At 36.4% G+C, this 22034-nt stretch overlaps 1 protein-coding gene across 1 annotated transcript; it reads left to right on the top strand.

Moving 5' to 3' along the window:
• The first annotated feature begins 3818 nt into the window (after positions 1 to 3818).
• On the top strand, positions 3819 to 4466 carry LOC139868217 (uncharacterized). The gene has a single exon (XM_071856548.1). It carries the CDS (start codon positions 3819 to 3821, stop codon positions 4464 to 4466), a length of 648 nt encoding a protein of 215 aa, XP_071712649.1.
• The last annotated feature ends 17568 nt before the right edge of the window (positions 4467 to 22034 follow it).

Raw genomic sequence — 22034 nt, 5'->3', positions numbered from 1 at the left:
TTTCTGTTTAGATTCATAAAATAGAGTTCAATATGAAACCATAGCAATTTGATTCACTCAAAACGGATTTAAAATGAAGAAGTTATGGGTAAAACAAGATTAGATAATTTTTCTCATTTTAGCTACGTGAAAATTGGTAACAAATCTATTCCAACCATAACTTAATCAACTTGTATTGTATATTATGTAATCTTGAGATACCATAGACACGTATACAATGTTTCGACCTATCATGTCGACACATCTATATATATTTCGGAACAACCATAGACACTCTATATGTGAATGTTGGAGTTAGCTATACAGGGTTGAGGTTGATTCCAAAATATATATAGTTTGAGTTGTGATCAATACTGAGATACGTATACACTGGGTCGTGGATTGATTCAAGATAATATTTATCGATTTATTTCTGCACATCTAACTGTGGACAACTAGTTGTAGGTTACTAACGAGGACAGCTGACTTAATAAACTTAAAACATCAAAATATATTAAAAGTGTTGTAAATATATTTTGAACATACTTTGATATATATGTATATATTGTTATAGGTTCGTGAATCAACCAGTGGCCAAGTCTTACTTCCCGACGAAGTAAAAATCTGTGAAAGTGAGTTATAGTCCCACTTTTAAAATCTAATATTTTTGGGATGAGAATACATGCAGGTTTTATAAATGATTTACAAAATAGACACAAGTACGTGAAACTACATTCTATGGTTGAATTATCGAAATTGAATATGCCCCTTTTTATTAAGTCTGGTAATCTAAGAATTAGGGAACAGACACCCTAATTGACGCGAATCCTAAAGATAGATCTATTGGGCCTAACAAACCCCATCCAAAGAACCGGATGCTTTAGTACTTCGAAATTTATATCATATCCGAAGGGTGTCCCGGAATGATGGGGATATTCTTATATATGCATCTTGTTAATGTCGGTTACCAGGTGTTCACCATATGAATGATTTTTATCTCTATGTATGGGATGTGTATTGAAATATGAAATCTTGTGGTCTATTATTATGATTTGATATATATAGGTTAAACCTATAACTCACCAACATTTTTGTTGACGTTTTAAGCATGTTTATTCTCAGGTGATTATTAAGAGCTTCCGCTGTCGCATACTTAAATAAGGACGAGATTTGGAGTCCATGCTTGTATGATATTGTGTAAAAACTGCATTCAAGAAACTTATTTTGTTGTAACATATTTGTATTGTAAACCATTATGTAATGGTCGTGTGTAAACAGAATATTTTAGATTATCATTATTTGATAATCTACGTAAAGTTTTTTAAACCTTTATTGATGAAATAAAGGTTATGGTTTGTTTTAAAATGAATGCAGTCTTTGAAAAACGTCTCATATAGAGGTCAAAACCTCGCAACGAAATTAATTAATATGGAACGTTTTTAATCAATAAGAACGGGACATTTCACATATGAGTCACCGTAATATAATCCCGGCAATTATATTACCCTAATTCATATGTGCATTATTTCATATAGTCAAGGTGGCGTGTCAATCAAATTAAACAACGTGTGATTAAGATGGAATAAGAGTTAAATATGAATAGAAGAGTTCGAGTATAAATGCACAAGTAGCAAGTAATTCCTACTTCAAGTCTATATGCCGGTTGTAGTCTAGACTCACTAATGTACCCTATGACTCGGGGTTGACACCAATGAACTCTAAATCCCTACAACCAACGCTTTGACACCATCTGTAGCGACCCGACAAAATCTTCATTGACGACGCCGTCTACTTAGGTCCCGTTACGTGGTCATAAGTCTTAAAAACAGCGTTTGACCAAAAATATATCGCATTCATTTCAATTATAAAGATTTTTCAAAGTTTACAAAGTAGTTTGACGACCAAACATGTTACAATGTTTTAAGTACAATTGAAACCTATGCGACACAAATTAAGTTAAGTCAAAAGACGCTCCACGTATGCATGTATACTCGACATCCGAGCAAGTATCAAAAATAATGTGCGGAAGCATGTATCACCTAGCGTTCAAGGACTTGAGAAAACGTATAGAAAACTGTCAACGAAAAACGTTGGTGAAATCATAGGTGTATTAGTAACGTTGTTTTTGAACCACAAGATTTAATATAGTTGATTATCCAAATCGTTTGTATTTCAAAAGTATGTTCGCGAGCACCCAATTATCAAGACTTAACTGTTTTGTACCCTGTTACGTAGTGTTAGAACGTACACTATACTCGAAAATATATTTCATCCGCTAACGGTAGCGAACCGTCCGAATGAGGGCTCGTCAAGCCCAATGTGATCACATAACATAAGTTCAAGTTTACACCTTGCAAGTGTATCTAATGATAATTGAATTGAGGCTTTTTATTCTAACTCGCTGTCGAATGTTTGTTTTCGTACTTGTGTTCAAAGCATAAAAGTATGATACGTATATGTTTCTCATCCCATAGTTTAAAAGTAAAAGTTGTTGAAAAGGTGGGACTATGATCTCACCTTGGTTGCACGAATAGTAAAATGTACTTCACAAAGTAACGTGTGCAAGAACGAATGCTAGTCTTGACCTAAACAAATAGGTACGTATCAATATCGGTAAACACGGTTGGTCAAAGTGTTCAATTAGTCCTATGGCTCATTACGACTCGATTATAAAGCATGTGAATCAAGTTGTCAAGTTTCATGCAAGAATCAAGTATGCAAGAAGATTAGAACGGTTTAAACAAGTATTGGTTAAGTTTGGACAAAAGTCAACTTTGGTCAAGTCAATGTCAATGAAAAAGTCAACACATTCCGGTCGGGTCCCGAACTATTTTTCTGAGGTTTATAATCATATATAAGCATGTTAGAACAAGTTACATGTGAATCGGAGGTGCGTAGCATAGCAACAAAGATGCAATGGACCTCATCTCACAAAGAATTGTCCTCAAATCAACCAATGCAACCATATTAATTTGGACGATATCCCCATGAACTCGGATGCTCATGTCAATTATGTGAGTAATCAAAATTATCAAAGGGGCAGTTCGTCAAGCCAAGGCTACTTCAATCCTAATCAAAGACAAGTCTCCTTCAATACTCAAACCAACCCACCACCCGGATTTACAAACCAAAACTGAAACCAAGGTTACAACCCAAACTATAACCAAAACCGAAACAACAACTTCCAATCACAAAAACAATAACCATATAACACCCAACCTTATAACAATCAAACCAACTCAAGTTACCAAAACAATCAAAGTTATAAAAAAAACCAAGGTTATTCCCAACAACAAAATAACCAAGGTTACAATCAACAACCTCAACAAAACTTTCAATCATCTCAACCTTCGAAGAGTCTAGAGGAGGTGATGAAAAATTACATAAAGAAGGTGGAGACAACCGAATCATTTCTAACTAAGGAGAATGAGTTCTTAAAGCAACAATTAAGACATCAACAATCCTCATTTCAAAAACTTGAGAGTATCGTTGGAAGGCTTTCAAACCAAGTTGTCAAAAGACCTCAAGGTACTTTACCATCAAACACAGAATTCATCCCCCAATAACAATTACAACAACAACCAAAACAATCAACAATCTCACCAAAACCAACAAAACCAAAACCACAACTACACAAGAGTCATTCCTATCGAGAGCAACAATCCCAATTGAAGCAACAACCAAGCGAGTTCATCAAATTCCACACCTAATTCAAATTATGCTCAAGTGAATTCAATATTGTTAATCAAAGAAGAAGAGCAACATGATAGTCCTCATATTTTACATTTGATGTTGAAGAGGAGGAGTTTGATATGGATAAGGCATTTAAAATCTATACAATGGAGCTTGGGGTATTTAAGTTTTTGGATGATTCAGAAGTAGCGGAGTACATTCCTTATAGTGTAAAGAGTCTGATGTCCATAGAAGCTACCAAGTTACCATACAAGCAATTGGGAAGTAATTTTGAGAAAATTGAATTGAATAAGGTAGAAAAAGGAGCAAAGGTAGGAAATGTCTTAAATGCAAAGGAGCAAAGGTACGAGGTCGAGGTTCTTGCTACATCAACCAAAGAGAAATATGAGGCACCAGTCGCATATCCCCAATCATTGATTCCTACACATCCAAAGGATGTGGACTGTAAGTCAACCTTAACCGAGAATGAGAATATCTATGTTAAACTCCCCTTGGCGAAGGTGCTCGAGAATATGTCCAACTATGGGAAATTCTTGAAGTCACTTATGGCCAAGAAGGGAGAAGTTAAGCAAGCATCTACCACTTTCCTAAAGAGGGAGTGTGATGGGATTTTACAGAAATGTAACCTACCACAAAAAATGGGCGATCCCAGGCCTTTCCTCATCCCATGCAATGTGAACGGATCGAAGATGCTTACATCGTTAGCTGACTCGGGGGCTAGTATCAACTTTATACCCTATTCTATCTATCAAAGGTTAGGCCAAGGTAACCTTTCACCCACCAAATGGGAGTAAAGTTAATTTACTAATCCATTAGCCCTTATATGGGGATCGCCGAAGACTTAATTTTGAAAGTAGGAAAAATGAAATTCTCGGCCGATTTTATCATTGTGGATATAAAGGAAGACCCGGTTGTGCCCCTTGGTTTGGAAAGACCATTTTTAGCAACCGAGGGTTCTTTATTTGACTTTAGAACCGAAAAGTTGACCCTTAGAGACAAAGGCAAGTGCATGAGATTTCGTTGTAAATACAACAAATTGCCACCAATGCCCATGAACACACCACAAGTTGTTGCTAGTGTGAAATGCACTACAAGCACAACTCAAGTTGGTTCACCAACTAAATGTGGTGGAGAATTGACCAAAAAAACCCTAAGTTCACAAAAAGATCAAGTTGATACAATTGAAAAGTCCATGAGGAAGTTACATGGGCTGATACATCGTGCATTATCCAATAGGGATGAGCACTTGAGGAAACGCCTAGTGTCAAACTTGTCAAAACGTGAGAAGTGAAAACTTAAGGAATTGATTAATGAAGCTAAGGTGATGGACAATTGGTTGTTGTTAATGTTAAATGATAGTTCTCAAGGTGGTGGTTCCCTTAGCTCAAAGGGAGGGGAGATTTACCACCCCGGCATTAGTTGAAAGCTTAAGTGGATTGGAGTCGGGTGATAGACTCGTTAAACACTTTCCACAATTGTGTACATAGCTCATTTAGTTGCATTTCATGTAGACTTGTATGATATTGACTTTTTATAGCTTGAATTAGCATTTAGGTTGCATTTCATGCATTTGGGTAAACTAGAAAAGATCAAAAATAGTTGGTGAATGGGTTAGAGTGTGTTTTATGTTGAAAAACTGCATTTCTTAGTAAGGAACGATGTGCTGGTCCCTGGAACGACAGTCTTGATTAGATATGTTAACATAAGCACTTTCTGGGAAGTTTGAGGAACGACGTTCCTACTTAAGGAACGACGTTCCTGGTTAGTAAAGGAACGACGTTATTGATTCTGGAACCCCGTTCCTGTTTCCTGGCAATCCATTGGAACGACTTTTCACTTTATGGAATGACGTTCCTGTACCCATTTTAATGTGTTTTGGGCCTGATTTTGAATCACTTTTTCACACCCACATATCTTTTTCTCTCTAGTCCGACACCCACACTTACAAACCCTAATTTTAACATACTAATTAGTCATTAATCATCAGGAATCTCGCATAATCATCAACAATGAACTTTCTTAGGGTATGATTCTCACTTCTTTGTTGTTTAATTGCTTAATTATATGTGATGTTCATGCTTTATTATCTCTATTTGCTTAATATGATGATAATGTTTGATTTTGGTTGATAGTTATTAAAATTATTGAATCTAGACTACATTGTTGTTGATTTACATGTTTATCATTATTAATTGCATTAATTACAACTTTAAAAATCTAGGGTTCTTCAATTTTGGGATTTTTGTAATCGGTCAATTGAGATGAAATTGGGTGTTCTCTAGGGTTAAGTACTTGTCTACCATCCTGTTATTGTCATTTATTCCTTAAAAATTGGTGATTCTTCGCTATGAATTTGCAAATTAGGGTTTATGACTTTAGGGTTTGACTAGCTTTGACTCTTTGACGTTTGAATTAGTTTTTTTGAAGCGTGGAATACTATGACCTATAGTTTTAATGTGTGCTTTCGGTATGCTTGCAAGGTTATTTAGGTTTGCTAGAATTGCACCTATTTGGTTGACCTGAATTGACCATTGTACCATTGTTACACATTGACTATTTGGCCAAAACATTGCAAGTTTGAAGCTTTTATGTGATAGATTGTGATGATTGATTATTAAGCTTAAATGTAGGGTGAGTTACCCCTTTTTTGAGTTGATTGTGGTATGGTAACACTAATTCTAACTTGGTTCAAATGTGGTTTTTGTTGTTGTTATTGTTCTATTTCAGGAAGGAAAAGGCAAAAGCAAAGGGAAAGAAACCGAAGATGGCACCTCTCACCTAAAAGCAATAAGGGCTAAACGCACAAGGCAAGAGCCACCACCTCCACCACTACCACCACATGACTCACCACCTAACGATGATGATGGAGCCCAAGGTTATTACATACACCCATGGCTACAAGCCATTTTTAACTTAGAAGATGAGGATGTGTGGCATAGTCGATTGAATGCCCAACTTGCTAAAAAAGTTAGCATTGCCAAGTACATTGATTAGAAACCCCTAAAAGACCATGGCAAATATAACAACCTTTTGAAATGCATAGTAGTTTGCCCGGATCCAACGAACAAGCAAACTATAAACCCTTGGTGGCCACTCTTTATCATGCAAGGGGCCACATACCCAACTCTCACAAGGGAGTTTCTCACCACAATGAGCTTTAGACCACGTCCTAGGTCACTTACTGATGCGAGTTATATGACTTTTTGTTTGGGGGGGTGTTGAGAGGAGTTTGAGTTTAATGGAGTGGATTAGGATTCTAGGAGTTTATAGAGAGTACTATAACAACCCGAGCACTTTGTGGGAGTACTTGAAAAATTGCCACAATTTTCTCTTGACTTTTGATTTCAACCAAAAATGGGGTCTCATGGCCAATGGACCCTTCATCCCCAGAAAGACTTCGATGACAAACATTAGGTCCCTCACCCGCCGTATGATCCATATGGTTATTTCGCGTGTGATAAACAACCGAGCTGAAAACTTTGAGAAGATGTCCCATATGGATGTTTGGCTAAACCATATAATCTTTAATGGTTGGAATCCACACATTCCAAACACCATCGCCTACATCCTTCATGATGATGATGTTACGAAGGCTCTAAAGCCTTCGACTAGTGGCCATTTTGTGACTTTGCTGGCCAAATTCTTTAACGTCAATCTAGATGGGTTAGTAGGTGAGAAGAGGGATATGAAGAAGACAAACATGACCGATTATCTAGGTTGTGATATTTTACAGAAGCAGGGTGATGTTTATGTTGAGTTTAGAGGAGGAATTGAACCAAGCCAAACACAAACCTTTGTGACCGACCAAAATCAGGCTGGGGGTAGCGGGAGTTCGAGTACACCAGCACCAGGGGTGTATAATCTTAGCCCGCAAGATCGGGAGTTTATTAGTGACCAAATTGGTGGGATGAACCGACGCCTATACGGCATCGAGTACACTCAAGCGGGACATGGCTGAGATATCTAATGGCTTTGCCGTTCGATTGAAACTATGAGAGTGAACCTCGAAGCCCCACTACCACACCGTGAGCCATGGAGTCCTTTCCTGGATACAATTCCACCACCACCTTTTCCAACTCCTTATAATTATGACTATCTGGCACAATATGCCCAAGCCATGCATAACTAGGAAAATAAAATGATTGCATGATCTAGAGCGAAAACGACAAGCGGGGGAAGAAAGGCGAAGGGCCGAAATGTGCGATCAAAGTGGAGATCCATATGGTCCGAGCGGGTGGTCAAATTAGAATATTTGGCAATGAGGGGAACGACACCTCATGCTTGGTGTTGGTTCTTACTTTCTAAACTTTGTTAGTTTGTGGTTCATGAAACTAGTTTAAACAATTGATGATGTAATAATGATGGGCGGAATAGTTTGGGGATTGAAACAATTTGATGATGGTTTGTGGTTGAATTTGGTTGCAGGTTGAACAATTTGGTTGATTAGTTTGTAGTTGTTTAATGGTAGTTTATTTGTATCCGGATGACATGTGATTCATGAATAAAACAATTATGAATTTAAATTGGGTATGTAATAATTTGACACTTGTTTAGGATTGTGATGTTGATATTCATTATCATGGTTATGCATGTGTTGTTAGTTTTATTACTATCTTATGCTTGTTTATTTAGCATAGAGATTATCATTCGTTTGTGTTGTGATGATTTGGTTATTAGGTTATGAAACTTTTTATGCTTGTGAATGATTGGTTATTTTAGTAATGAGATTGGATGTTTGTGATTCTATTGTGGGTGCACATACTTATTCAAGTATCGCCCACACATTTTGTACCTTGTGAGCATACTTAAAATTATAGGGAATGCTATATGCAATTGGCTCCTTCTTTTGGCTCAACAAGTGGTACAACAACATGCAAGCAATATTGGTGACTAAGTTTATTCCGATTAGTGACAACAAATATCATTTGATCTATTTCGGTTTTTCTTTCTCTTCTCTCTTCTATTCTATTTCAAAATGTCCTTCATTTTTACTAATTTCATCGTTCAATGCAATGAGGGCATTGCATCACACTAAATGTAGGGGGAGGGTTAAAATCTTGGGTCATTTTGAACTTTTCGGGTTAAACTTGTCACATACACTCATCAAAGATTAAACTTGCAATGTTGATAAAATTTTTGGAACAAGTTCTTACCATTACATTAACTCATATCATAAATAATTAAATGGTAACAAAACTTGTATTTTCAAAAGAAAAACTAAAGTCTTTTCCTTGTGATTCAAGCCCTAAGGAAGTAAAGTCTTCCTTTCATGTTTGCATTTCTCAAGTGGGAGTAAAGTCTCTCACTTCCAAATAATTTTTGTGCTTAAAATGATGAAATCAAAAGAAAAATCAAAGCTTTTGCATGGAAGTAAATTCTTCCTTGCGTGTCCCAAAACTCAAGTGTTTAAAGCTTTAAGCTTTAACACTTTCGGATGATTCAAGTCCATCTAATAAAGGGAGTCAAGACTCCCGAGTGTCGTTTTACTTGGTGTGGGATACTTCCTAATCCACATCATTTCATATTGATATTGGTTATCTCAATATTTCATGATGTTTCAACCGATGTATCATACCGTGGGAAGAGGAGCCACCGAGCTTCACAATGTACTTTTTCTTTTTAGGAGCAATGGCTTCGTACTAGTGTTGCTAGACAACAAATGCCATAGCAAAAAGCTTTGGCACATTTGTTCGATTAATTATGGAGAGGTAGTTTCTACTTCCTACCCTTTCTCAATATAAGCATAAAAGCTTATTATGTGGGAAGTAGCTAAGTGAATAAAAGCCTTGAGCTATGAAACTCTCAGGAGATTCGAGACCTCCCATATCTCATTTTTGGAAGTCAAGTCTTCCAAACTTGGAAGTAAAGTCTTCCAAGTTAATTTGTGAACTAAAAGACTTGAGCTTGGAAGTAAAGTCTTCCAAGTATCATGCAATAGACCTACCGTTAATCTCACACCCAATGTAGTTACTTTCCCATCGCTATTGACACCGAGTAGTATGTTTACCAGGAAAGTAGCTACCCGTGCGGCCATCCTACCACCGGGGTGGCTTGTATGCACACAACCTTATAAGCTCAACATAGCTTTTGTCTCATCGCATGAAGGAAGTTCACTTTTGTGACATACCGAGGCAATAGCTATCCATGTAGTTTTCCCAAAACCGAGATGGCTTTGGAATGCACAAATCTTGAAAACAATGTTTTTGGAAAACTTGTCTTGTTTCACAACTTGACTCGTTTTCCCTTTCTAAAAACGAAAAAATGGTTTTCTTTAAAAGCCTTGTCTTCCTTAAGGCTTAAACATTTTCTTGGGTGACTCATGTAATTTGGCACTCCATTACACCGAGGTGAAGCTTTTGGGTAGTTCTTGATCATTAGTGGTGATGAAAGTGGGGTATGAAGGTGAGGTTTATGCTTGTGATGGTTTGAAGAACTCTCCTAGAAAGGTTTGTACTAAAAAGCTTGAATCTTGATATGATAACTCTTAATTGCAAAATTGATAATGCTAAAACGAACATATATTTCATACCATTATTCCTCAAGAAAGACAAGCTTTTAGTTGCAATTGTTCTATTTACAAGTGATATTCGTTTAAATAATAAAAGGTGAAGACAAAAGACATATTCGACGAATTGAAGACGCAAACAACCAAAAAGCTCAAAAGTACAAAGTACAATCAAAGTGGTTCAAATTATTGATGGGAAACATCTAAAAATTACAAGAGTACGAGACGCAAAACGCAAAATACAAGATATTAAATTGTACGCAAGGACGTTCGAAAATCCGGAACCGGGACTAGAGTCAACTCTCAACGCTCAATGCAACGAACTAAAAATTACAAGTCAACTATGCACATGAATATAATATAATATATAATTAATACTTAAAATTATATATATATTATATTTATTTATCAAAACGTCGGCAAAACAAAAAAACAAAAGCATGTGGCTGGATCCAGCCGGCCATGCGATCGCATGGCCTGGAGGCACAAAAACCATGCGATCGCATGGGTCACTTTTTCTGGCCACACCCCTATAAAAAGTAGTTTTGGTGATCGAATATCAACATCTTTTTCTTTCTATCACTCAACGATATATATATATATATATATATATATATATATATATATATATATATATATATATATATATATATATATATATATATATATATATATATATATATATATATATATATATATATTATAACTTTAATTTTAATTTTCATTTTAATAATAATAATAAGGGTATATTAGCGAATGTTGTAAGGGTGTAAGTCGAAATTCTGTCCGTGTAACGCTACGCTATTTTTAATCATTGTAAGTTATGTTCAACCTTTTTAAATTAATGTCTCGTAGCTAAGTTATTATTATGCTTATTTAATGCCGAAGTAATCGTGATGTTGGGCTAAATATTAAAGACGGGGTAATTGGGCTTTGGACCATAATTGGAGTTTGGATAAAAGAACGACACTTGTGAAAATTAGACTATGGGCTATTAATGGGCTTATTATTAACTAAATGATACCTCGTTAATTTAATAAATCAACTTATAATTTGACGTATTTATATATAACCACATACGCTTGACTAGGTACGGTGGGCGGGATATCTATAAATACCAATAATTATTCATTTTACCGGACATGGAATTGGATTAATAGTTAATAGACTTGTTGAAACAGGGGTGGATTACATTCAAGGGTAATTGGTGTAATTGTTAACAAAGTAATAAAACCTTGGATTACACGCTGTCGATAACCTGGTGTATTCATTAAACAAAGTATTAAGACCTTGTTACAATTCGAATCCCCAATTAGTTGGAATATTTGACTTCGGGAATAAGAATAATTTGACGAAGACTTTCACACTTTATATTTATGACTGATGGACTGTTATGGACAAATCCGTATGGACATATTGAATAATCCAGGACAAAGGACAATTAACTCATGGTAATAAACTAAAATGAACACGTCGAACATCATGATTAAGGAAGTTTAAATAAGCATAATTCCTTTATTTCATATTTAATTGCACTTTTAATTATCGCACTTTTATTTACTGTCATTTTATTTATTTGCACTTTTAATTATTATACTTTTTAATTATCGCAATTTTATTTTATCGCACTTTTATTTATCGCAATTTCATTATCGTTATTTACTTTACGCTTTAAATTAAGTCTTTTATATATTTAATATTTTACATTAGGCTTTAACTGCGACTAAAGTTTTAAAATTGACAAACCGGTCATTAAACGGTAAAAACCCCCTTTTATAATAATAATATTACTTATATATGTTTTTGTATTTTTACAAATATAGTTTTTAAAATATAGCGTTAGGTACACTGCCTATAAGTGTTGTAACAAGGTTTAGGTATATCCACTCTATAAATAAATAAATAACTTGTGTAAAATTGTATCGTATTTAATAGTATTTCCTTGTAAAAATTAATACTATTTCATATACCCCTCGCATAACATCAAAAATCTTGTGGATATTTGAGCCTTTCTAGGGAGCTTGTTGTTTGATCGTTTGTTTTGAAGATGTATGGAGATGTGTAGATGTTTAGTCTAGGCTTGAATTAGATTGATTTGAGGATGTTTGAAGATTTAAAGCTTGATTTTGAGGAGTGGTATATCTTTTGAAGCTTAGTTGAAGATATAGTCAAGGATTACCACCCCCACCATTGTCCCATTTGATGAATTGATGAATTGGAGTTTGTTGAATTTTTCGAATTTTTGCTAGTTTGTGAAAGAGGAAGAGGAGAAGAGGTTATGCTTGGTCTTTAGCAAATGCAAGCATTTGGAGATCATTCTAGCTATCAAGGTGCACATTAATGGAGGTATCATTTATTGCCCTACTATTGCACTTTGGCTTTGATCATTGATTGCTATTTATCTCCAAGACTTGTTTATTGTTATGCTTGCTTGAGGATAAGTAACGTTCAAATGTAGGGGGTTTGATATTGCTCATCCACTCTAAGTTTCTCACATAACATCTACCTCGTTTTACTCGGTTTTCATGTCCTTTATGCTCTAAAAGTTAAGATCTTGGTTTTAATCGCGTTCTGAGTGCTATGGTAGTTCTAAGTGTGAATTTGGTGTAAAATTGACCAAAGTGTGCAAAATGTATCAAGAAACTTCAAAGTGCTGGAACTAACGTTCCTTATCATCAGAACGACGTTCCAATATTAAGAACGGTGTTCCAAATCCAAGAACGACGTTCTACCTGGGAATTTACAAAGGAAATGGAAACAGAAAAAATTGGCATTTAGAGAATGATTCAGGAACGACGTTTGTAGCAAAGAAGAACGACATTCCACATTATGGGCCCAGGAACGAAGTTCCTGAAAGAGGAATAATGTTTCTCTGTAAATTCTGGGCAGTTTTGGAGAAGTATAAATAGAATGAGATGAGGGTTTTCTCATAAAAAGAATAGAATATAACAGTAAATGCGTTGGTGGCTGAGGAGATTATGTAACACTCCAGCTTAACATGACCACAATATTGTCCGCTTTGCCCGCAGGCGCAAGGCTTTTTCTTGGCGACCACACACGAGAAGCACTTCCCAGGAGGTCACCCATCCCGATAGTGCTCTCTACCGAGCACGCTTAACCACAATGTACTCGCACACCCGCTCTACCTGTGGTCCCAAAACGCGTTGTGTCATTTAAAAGTGAGTACTAACTTATAATCCCATGATCACTCATGTCCATGGGCGATGTGGGATTTTCCTAAGGTGTTACAATCACCCCCCTCTCAGGGACTCATCGTCCTCGATGAGGTTTGGCCCACCACCCCCAACGACACATGAGTGGCTCTGATACCATTCTGTAACACCCCAGCTTAACATGACCACAATATCGTCCACTTTGCCCGCAGGCGCACGACTTTTTCTTGGCGACCACACACGAGAAGCACTGTCCCAGGAGGTCACCCATCCCGGTAATGCTCTCTCCCAAGCACGCTTAACCACAATGTACTCGCACAACCGCTCTGTCTGTGGTCCCAAAACGCGTTGTGTCATTTAAGCATGAGTATTACCTTATAATCCCATGATCACTCATGTCCATGGGCGATGTGAGATTTGCCTAAGGTGTTACAGATTAGGGTTTGATGGTTAGATTCTTGAGATTTTCATCAAGTTTTCATCATTTCTTTCATTCTACATCAAGGATTTGAAGATTGAATCAAGATCCAGGGCTTGTTCTCCATCATCTTCATCTTCTTCATCTAGCTTCATTATAATTTTCATAAGTTTGGTACAATATACTCTTATTTATTGCTTAATGATGTTTAGATTTACTATTATTAATTGTATTGATCTTGTTCTAGCCATGAATGGCTAGATTTTATGATGTACACTTGTTTATGAAGCTTGATAGCTAAGGATTGTTCATATCTATGTTATTGATTATGTTTGGATGAATCTATGAGTTGATGATCGTGATTTGTTATTAGAATTAGCCAAAAGATCCTTTGCTATGCTTCTTTTGGACTTTACTTTGATTATATGAGTTGTGTAGCTTCTCTTAGGGATTTGATTAGTGAAACAACTTGTACTTCAACACTTAGGTGATCTATACAATCAAATTTGGGCTTTCAAGGGATTGGGGTCTTGGTTCAGATTTGTTTTCAATTGGTCCTTAGTCAACATAGTGAAGTTTGGTTTTCTTAAGGGATTTCAATTATCAAAAGGTTTTAGGGGACTTTAACCTAGGCTAAATACTAATGATAATTGCATGATTCAACTAGATCAATTGATATAAGCTTATGGAAATTTGCAAGTATTGATTTGATCAAAAGAACATCTAGTAGGGATACTAGTATAAGTTTTAACACAAGTAGCTCTTAATTGAACAATAGAACAATTCGAATGATTCAAGTGGATTAAGCAAGTGTGCATGCTTTTAACATCGATAATTACTTAATCATTTCTAGTTCTTAGTTAAATTTGCAATTGCTTTCTTTAATATCTCAAAATTCAAAACCCCCCAATCAAACAAACGTTAGGATGAGTATGAGTTTTCACCGATTCAACTAGCAATCACTGCTCTCTTGGGACGAACCTTAAACAGAAAACTTGCTAATTACAACTACCGAGTCATTTTTTCTCAAATGCTTGTCACATAGTCGAGTCCACGTTTAAGTATAAATTTAAAAGATATTATGTATGTTTGTGAGAGCATATCATACCCATTCTTTCAAAAGATCCAAAACCATCAGATCCCTCAAACTTCACAAAAATACACCTTACTAAATAATACTTTCAATATCGCTAACATATTATACCATAAAGATATAATAGCCACCTATAATCCCTAGAAGTTTACCTACACTAAAGTTCTAGCTAAAATCATTATGTTTCCATCACTGAAAACAGAATATATAACTTCGAAAGGAAAAATACTCAAAGCTCCATAACTTTCACAAAACTTACCTCCCCACACCTCTTTTCCTGATTACTATCGATATTTAGACATTGTACCTACTTAGGTGGTGAAGATTCGATTCTCGATCAAGCCTATGATGATAACTGCAGACATTACTGGCTAATCAAGCGCATCCCCAAATACTAGAATAGCTCACCCTAAACACTTGTGTGATGAGTGAACACCGATGAGATTACCTTAGCCATGTATATTCTACGCTTGCGAGAATTGGAAAGACGGCCTAGGAAATGTCATCTCTATTTTTAAAAATAGGAAAACCATATTATTTATTTTATAAAACATAAAGAATTAATTTAACGGTCATCTAAGTTTTTATTTACTTAAAGTATTATCGAAGTTTTTGCTTGAGGACAACCAAAGTCTAAGTGTGAGATACTTGATATCGCGTAAAAAGTCATGTTTTTACTGACGATATCTACTCATATTCTACATGTTTTCTAGAAAAATAGTTCATTAAATGCACTAATCCACTAAGTTTTTCTAAACATGACTTTAAAAGCTAACTTTGAGGAAAACCAGTAAAAAGAGCCAAAATTAGGGTTTTCTAACCCTAATTTCAGAGAACCAACCTAGACGACCATCACAAGAACTGAAGATTACTAACCAGAGATGCCAGCACTTATTCAATACATGTATATGAAGATATACCAAGAACCTAGAAGCTCATCCGATTCATATACAAAGATCAAAAGGTTTCAAGACTTACATACATTGAAAAAACACACATAAAACCCTAATCACACAATACTTGAAATAAAACGGCAAGGAACATACAGAACTGATTCACGGGATCGTGTGTGACTAATATGAGTCAATGGAACCCCAAAAAATTACACCTGCCAAATTTTAAAACAAAACTTATACTGGTGCTTAAACGACGTACTATCAGGAATCTGTATAGAAAAAACACGGAGTGCAAAGGCACAACTAGCCAACCAGAGTTGGGTCTTGTCAAACATGTCTTCCAAACAGCCCGTAACACTCATACAACTAGTAGTATCTAATCCTGCAAGGAGAGTAAATGGGGGGGGGGGAGGTTAACGCGCCGCTAAGTGAATGGATACTACATGACAGACATAGCTTAAGCATTACACAAGCTATACACTACACATCATACACATGCTAACCACGAACTAGCATACAAGTAAAGACAGTATGAGGATCGGCGGCTTGTACGAGCACACGACTCCTAGCTGATCGGGCTAGAGTCTACTGATATTCATTGCCACATTCACAGTATAGTTATCTAGACGCAGTGGATGCATCATTCAAAACTATACTCCACAATCAGTAGCACTTGGACCTAATCTCCTCGGGCCTTCATATCGGCCAAAAAGTCACGTTTTTACTCTGATATTAAGCCCTAAATGCATAAAGTTCCAAACTTTATCACCAAAATTATCGCTTTATCGGTTGATTATGTAGATTAAGTAATTACAATGGTAATTCAAAAAGAATCAAGTAAAACGGAGCTAAAACGAAGAATCTAGAGCCAAAACAGTGAAAGACAAGAAATCAAGTTAAGATCCAGGAAACAAGCTGACCAGGGCAGGCCAAACGACTTGCCAAACGGCTTGCAAAACGGCCTACCATTATGAGAAACAGCCTACCATACATTCCGTGCAAACAGGCATCATATACGGGCCACCAAGCCAAACGGCCCCTCCAAACGGCTTGCTAAACGGCCTGCCAGCCGTTTGCAGGCAAAATCCTAGTCTATTTAAAGGGCTTCTTCCATCCATTTCAACACACACTCAATTTGTATTTCACTTTATATTTTCAAGCTTTTTAGTTAGTTTTTAGTAGTAGTTAGCTTAGCTTTTATTTTCCGGAGGATATCCCGGCGAGTCCCTGTGATCTCGGGCATATTTCTTCAGCCTTTTCAGGTTTTTTTATCCGAAACGCTTGTCTTTTGTATTAAACATGTTTTGTTTCCATTTATGTTTAATAATGCATTCTGATATTACCAAATTAGCTTAATTAATCTGTATGTTTCCATGATAGAAGTTTGGGTTAGCGTAGTTATGTTAAATTAGTACTGTTACTGTTGTTATGCTGAATTTGTGAGTCTAATAGATTTGTATGCTAGCATCTTAAGGATTGACTAACCTAGGTTGTGATCAGGACTTATCCACCTATATGAACTTAGCTACTTCATAGGATTAAGACCCATGGTTATACTGTATCTGAAGATTCTATGAACTCGGTATGGCCTGAGATCCCGAGAGGCATCTAATGCGCTTTTAGGACACGGAACTTAGGAATTGAGACATGAATGACCTAGTATGCCTATTGACTATTCCAAAGAGACCTCTTAGGAGCTATTAAGATCTAGCTAGTGCCTTGACTGTATGACCCAAACCTATTGCATGTTCTTGTTTGATTGTTGCCCTAGGATTAAGTCATATCAACTGTTAGGTATTTTTTAGGTTTCTATCTGCTTTAGTTTCACTATATCAACTCTAATGCTATATAATGTTTGATTTGGTATGATCTCATTAGTATGATGAAATGGTTGTTAGTTTTCATTTAAGGTTTTGTCAACTTAACCCGAAGGACTCCTTCCGTTTGTGATAAGTGTTCAATCAACACAGCACATTGTTATTCAGTTATCCAAACTGATAACGAGGGTTTGGATAAGACATGCTTTTTACTACTAATAAACCTAGTACTTTACTGAGAATAACCTCCAAGGTATAGTTACATTTCAATTATACAAGCTAATGACATGCTTTTTACTACTCAACGAGAACTCCGAGAGTCTAGAGATAAGTAGGTCTATGTAATTGGCTCATCCAACCAGATATACACCATTCCAATCTTAGCTTTAACATAAACATAATTACCTTTCGCTAGCCCAAACTGATATCTTGGTCAACATTTCCCTGATTTGCATACTCCGGATATCCTTCCATTTTCTTTATTTTTCCGTAATTAGGACCATTAGCTTAAAACCACTACTATCCCTTATCTAGGTAATTTAACTAAAGAAAATTATCTATTTGATCTTCAATTCGTTAAACCATTCAAAAGTACGACCCTACGTTAACTTACACCTTCTACCATTAGAAAGTTAAAAGTAATTTAGGCCCCGCAAAATATAAATAATAAACCACTGATCGCTACTCTGATCAGCTGATTCTGACGCCCTGCGGCCTAATGACACCGCACGAATAAAACCGTCAGTTTCAGTCATATCATTGTAGTAACAAGTTTTTGGTGTCGTTGACGGGGATCGAATATTTTAATTGAGAAAGATTTTAAACAGACAAAAGTATTGTTTGGTGGTGTCTAAGAAAGACAACTATACACAGACTTGGTTTTTGGATTTTTCGAACAGTCTCCAAGTATATTAGAACCAAAAGGATTCTGCCTCTCTTTAGTCGGCCTGGCCACCTAGATACGAAGTGATCTGTAAGAAGCCCTATCAGTTGGAATATCCGCTAAGGTTAGCGATCGAATATCAAGAGTAATTTTTTTAATTAAATTATCGACCCTTTTAGTCAATTAATATTTTCTAAAAATTATTTTTAAGTCTTTTTAAACAGAAAAACTAAAAATGGAACATCAAAATACCTTTGCTTCTATGCAAAAGTCATGCTTAGAAGAGAGAGGAGGACCAATCACCTTAGGAACCGAAGGAACTCCTGAAATCAGTTCACACATGATCAAGCTGGTCAGTATGATCTGTAAATTTCAAAGATTACTGACTGGCGAGCCAAACTTTCACTTAAACAAATTTATCAGTCTGGTTGACTCTTTTAAGAAGGAAGAAAACGAGAGAAACATTTTAAAACTTCATCTTTTTCAATATTCTCTGTCTACACGAGCTTTAACATGGTTTGATGAGCTTAACCCGAATTCAATACATTCATGGGAGGAATTAGCCACCAAGTTTCTAAACAAATTTTATCCACCCTCCATGCAAACCTGTTTAAGAAATGACATCACGAACTTTTCTCAAAAAGAAAACGAGTCATTGTGTCTAGCATGGAATAGAGTAAAGGTGATGCTTAAAAGATGTCTAAATCATTCGTTAAGTCGGGCAGACATAATCTGCACGCTTTACAATGGTTTAACCAAGGATGATAAGTCTCTCCTAGACATGGCCTCGCAAGGCAATTTCATGTCACGAACTGCAGACGAAGCATGGAATCTTTTGGACACAATAGCTGCGCAATAGGAAGATTGGAGCAATGAAGTTACTGAGAAGGATGACATCTTCGCTCAAACGGTAAAAATTGCTGGAAACCAAGTTACAAGACCTCACCCTCACTCTTCAAATTTTACCAATTCCTAAAAATCTCGATGCTGCTAGAACTAATCTAAGGTATCCTTACCCCAGATGTGCATATAAACAGCAGAATAGCTCAGATTTTAATATAATTTTCCCATTACACCAACCTACTCTCCACTCCAAGCAAACTTTAGTTGAATTTATGAAGAAGCAATACACGATAAACCTTCAAGTCATAGAACTCCAAAATAAGTTTGATATTCTGATAAAGACTTTTGAAGAATTAATAATCAATTTGCAGCTTACACTTAAACGATTAACCAGGTAGGCTTAGGAAGGACAAAAAAGAAGCGAAAATCGCTAAGTATTGGGATATTATTAATAATCTGCATTTGAATGTACGACTAGTAGATGCTTTAGTAGAAATGCCAAACTGCGCTAAATTTTTCAAAGAACTGCTTTCAAATAAAGAGAGACTAAGAGAGATAGTTAGTCTGCCCTTAAGTGAAAAATGTTCATTAGTGTTACAACATGGTATTGCCCCTAAGTTAGGAGATACAGGAAGATTTACGGTACCTTGCTACTTGAAAGATGTCCAAATTAGCAATGTGTTAGCAGACTTAGGAACCAGTGTAAACCTAATGCCCTATTCATTATTCAAAAAGCTAGGATTAAAAGACTTGAGTCCCACCAGAATGACAATCCAACTCGCGGACAGATCAGTTAAGATTCCTCAAGGAATAGCTGAAGATGTCCTAGTCAGAGTGGATAAGTTCGCATTCCCTGTTGATTTCGTCATTATGAATATTGAGGAAGACACGAAGGTCTCACTCATACTTGGCAGACCATTCTTGAATATTGCCAAGGCCATAATTGTTGTACATGAGAAATCATTAAAACTAAGAGTTGGAAATGAAGAAGTCACATTCAATGTTGACCGACTCATGAGCCATCCTCGCGAAGAAAATCTCAATCTCGCTGATTCGTTTCAAGAACTCGTCAATGAATATATGGAGGATACCATGGCTATATGTAGTCAAGATCGAATTTCTAAGGATATGTTCTTTACACCTCCGGAAGAAAATCTCGACATCTATTTAGTCATAAATCCTGGCCAAAATCAATCTCCCCTCTCCGAAAGTAACTTTCTCTGCAAGACTATCCGAATAGCACCGCTAGGTCAAGGCATTACCCTACCTCTGTTAAGGAGAAGACCGAATAAAGAAACAAATTTCATTCTGGTACTTCAGGAACCGCAGTTAAAAGAGGACTGTGTCGAAATTCCTGAACCAACCTTCGAAACTAAAGAAGACGTTTCTGAAGAGGAAGCATTAAGAAGGATAATTTCCAGAACCAAAGAACAGTTAGCATCAGTGACCGCTATTAAGGAAGAAGAATCAGAATTCCAGGAAAGGTATGACTCGTTAGACTGAGCAGAAATAGCTAGAATGAAGCCATCTATCAAGAAACCTCCGGAATTAGAGTTAAAGAAGTTACCCGAACATCTGGAGTATGCATTCTTAGAAGGAGAATCGCAACTCCCTGTAATCATTTCGAAAGACCTCACGCCACAAGAGAAGGCGAAATTGATTCAGGTTCTGAAATCACGTAAGAAAGCAATTTCTTGGAAGATTTCTGACATAAAAGGAATCAGTCCCAACTATTGCACCCACAAGATCTTCATGGAAGATGATTTCAAACCATCAGTTCAGAGGTAAAGAAGGGTCAATCCTATGATTCAAGAAATCGTCAAGAAAGAAGTAATCAAACTTCTGGGCACCGGTCTAATCTATCCTATTTCTGATTCGCCATGGGTCAGTCCTGTTCAAGTGGTACCCAAGAAGGAAGGAATGACCGTAATCCAAAATGAGAATAATGAACTTATTCCAACACGGGAGGTCACCGGTTGGAGGGTTTTCATAGATTATCGTAAACTTAACGATGCAACCCGAAAAAGATCATTTTTCGTTTACCATTCATTGATCAAATATTGGAACGTCTATCAGAAAATGAGTTCTATTGTTTCCTTGACGGTTTTTCCGGCTACTTTCAAATTTACTTGATCCAAAGGACCAAGAAAAGACAACCTTCACCTGTCCTTATGGAACATTTGCCTAGCAATGCATGCCCTTTGGGTTGTGCAATGCACCTGCTACATTTCAGCAATGCATGGTAGCAATATTCCAAGACACGATTGAACGTTGTATGGAAGTCTTCATGGATGACTTCTCATTCTTTGGTAGTACCTTTGATTCGTGCCTTTCTAACCTTGACAAGATACTCACCCGATGTAAAGGTTCGAATTTAGTTCTAAATTGGGAAAAATGTCACTTCATGGTAAAAGAAGGTATAGTTTTTGGACATAAGATTTCAAAGTCATGAATAGAAGTCGATAAGGCTAAGATTGATACCATAACTAAGCTTCCAGAACCTACCACAGTAAAAGCGGTAAGGAGTTTCCTTGGACACCCCGGTTTCTACCGATGTTTTATCAAAGATTTTTCATCGGTCGAACGACCTATCACTCATCTCCTCAGAAAGGAAGTTTCGTTCGTCATTAATGAAGAATGTGTTTAAGCATTCAACTATCTGAAGGAACAACTCACACATGCACCCATCATGATAGCACCTGATTGAAGTTTACCATTTGAAATCATGTGTGAT

Source organism: Rutidosis leptorrhynchoides, chromosome 9 (genome assembly GCF_046630445.1).
Source record: "Rutidosis leptorrhynchoides isolate AG116_Rl617_1_P2 chromosome 9, CSIRO_AGI_Rlap_v1, whole genome shotgun sequence".
Lineage (NCBI taxonomy): Eukaryota > Viridiplantae > Streptophyta > Magnoliopsida > Asterales > Asteraceae > Rutidosis > Rutidosis leptorrhynchoides.
The sequence above is the reverse complement of the archived record's forward strand: the minus strand, read 5'-3'. Positions and strand labels throughout refer to the sequence as shown.

What these genes read in the sequence shown, in the direction of transcription:
- LOC139868217 (XM_071856548.1), top strand. Translation starts at nt 3,819, where the DNA reads ATGGAGCTTGGGGTATTTAAGTTTTTGGATGATTCAGAAGTAGCGGAG.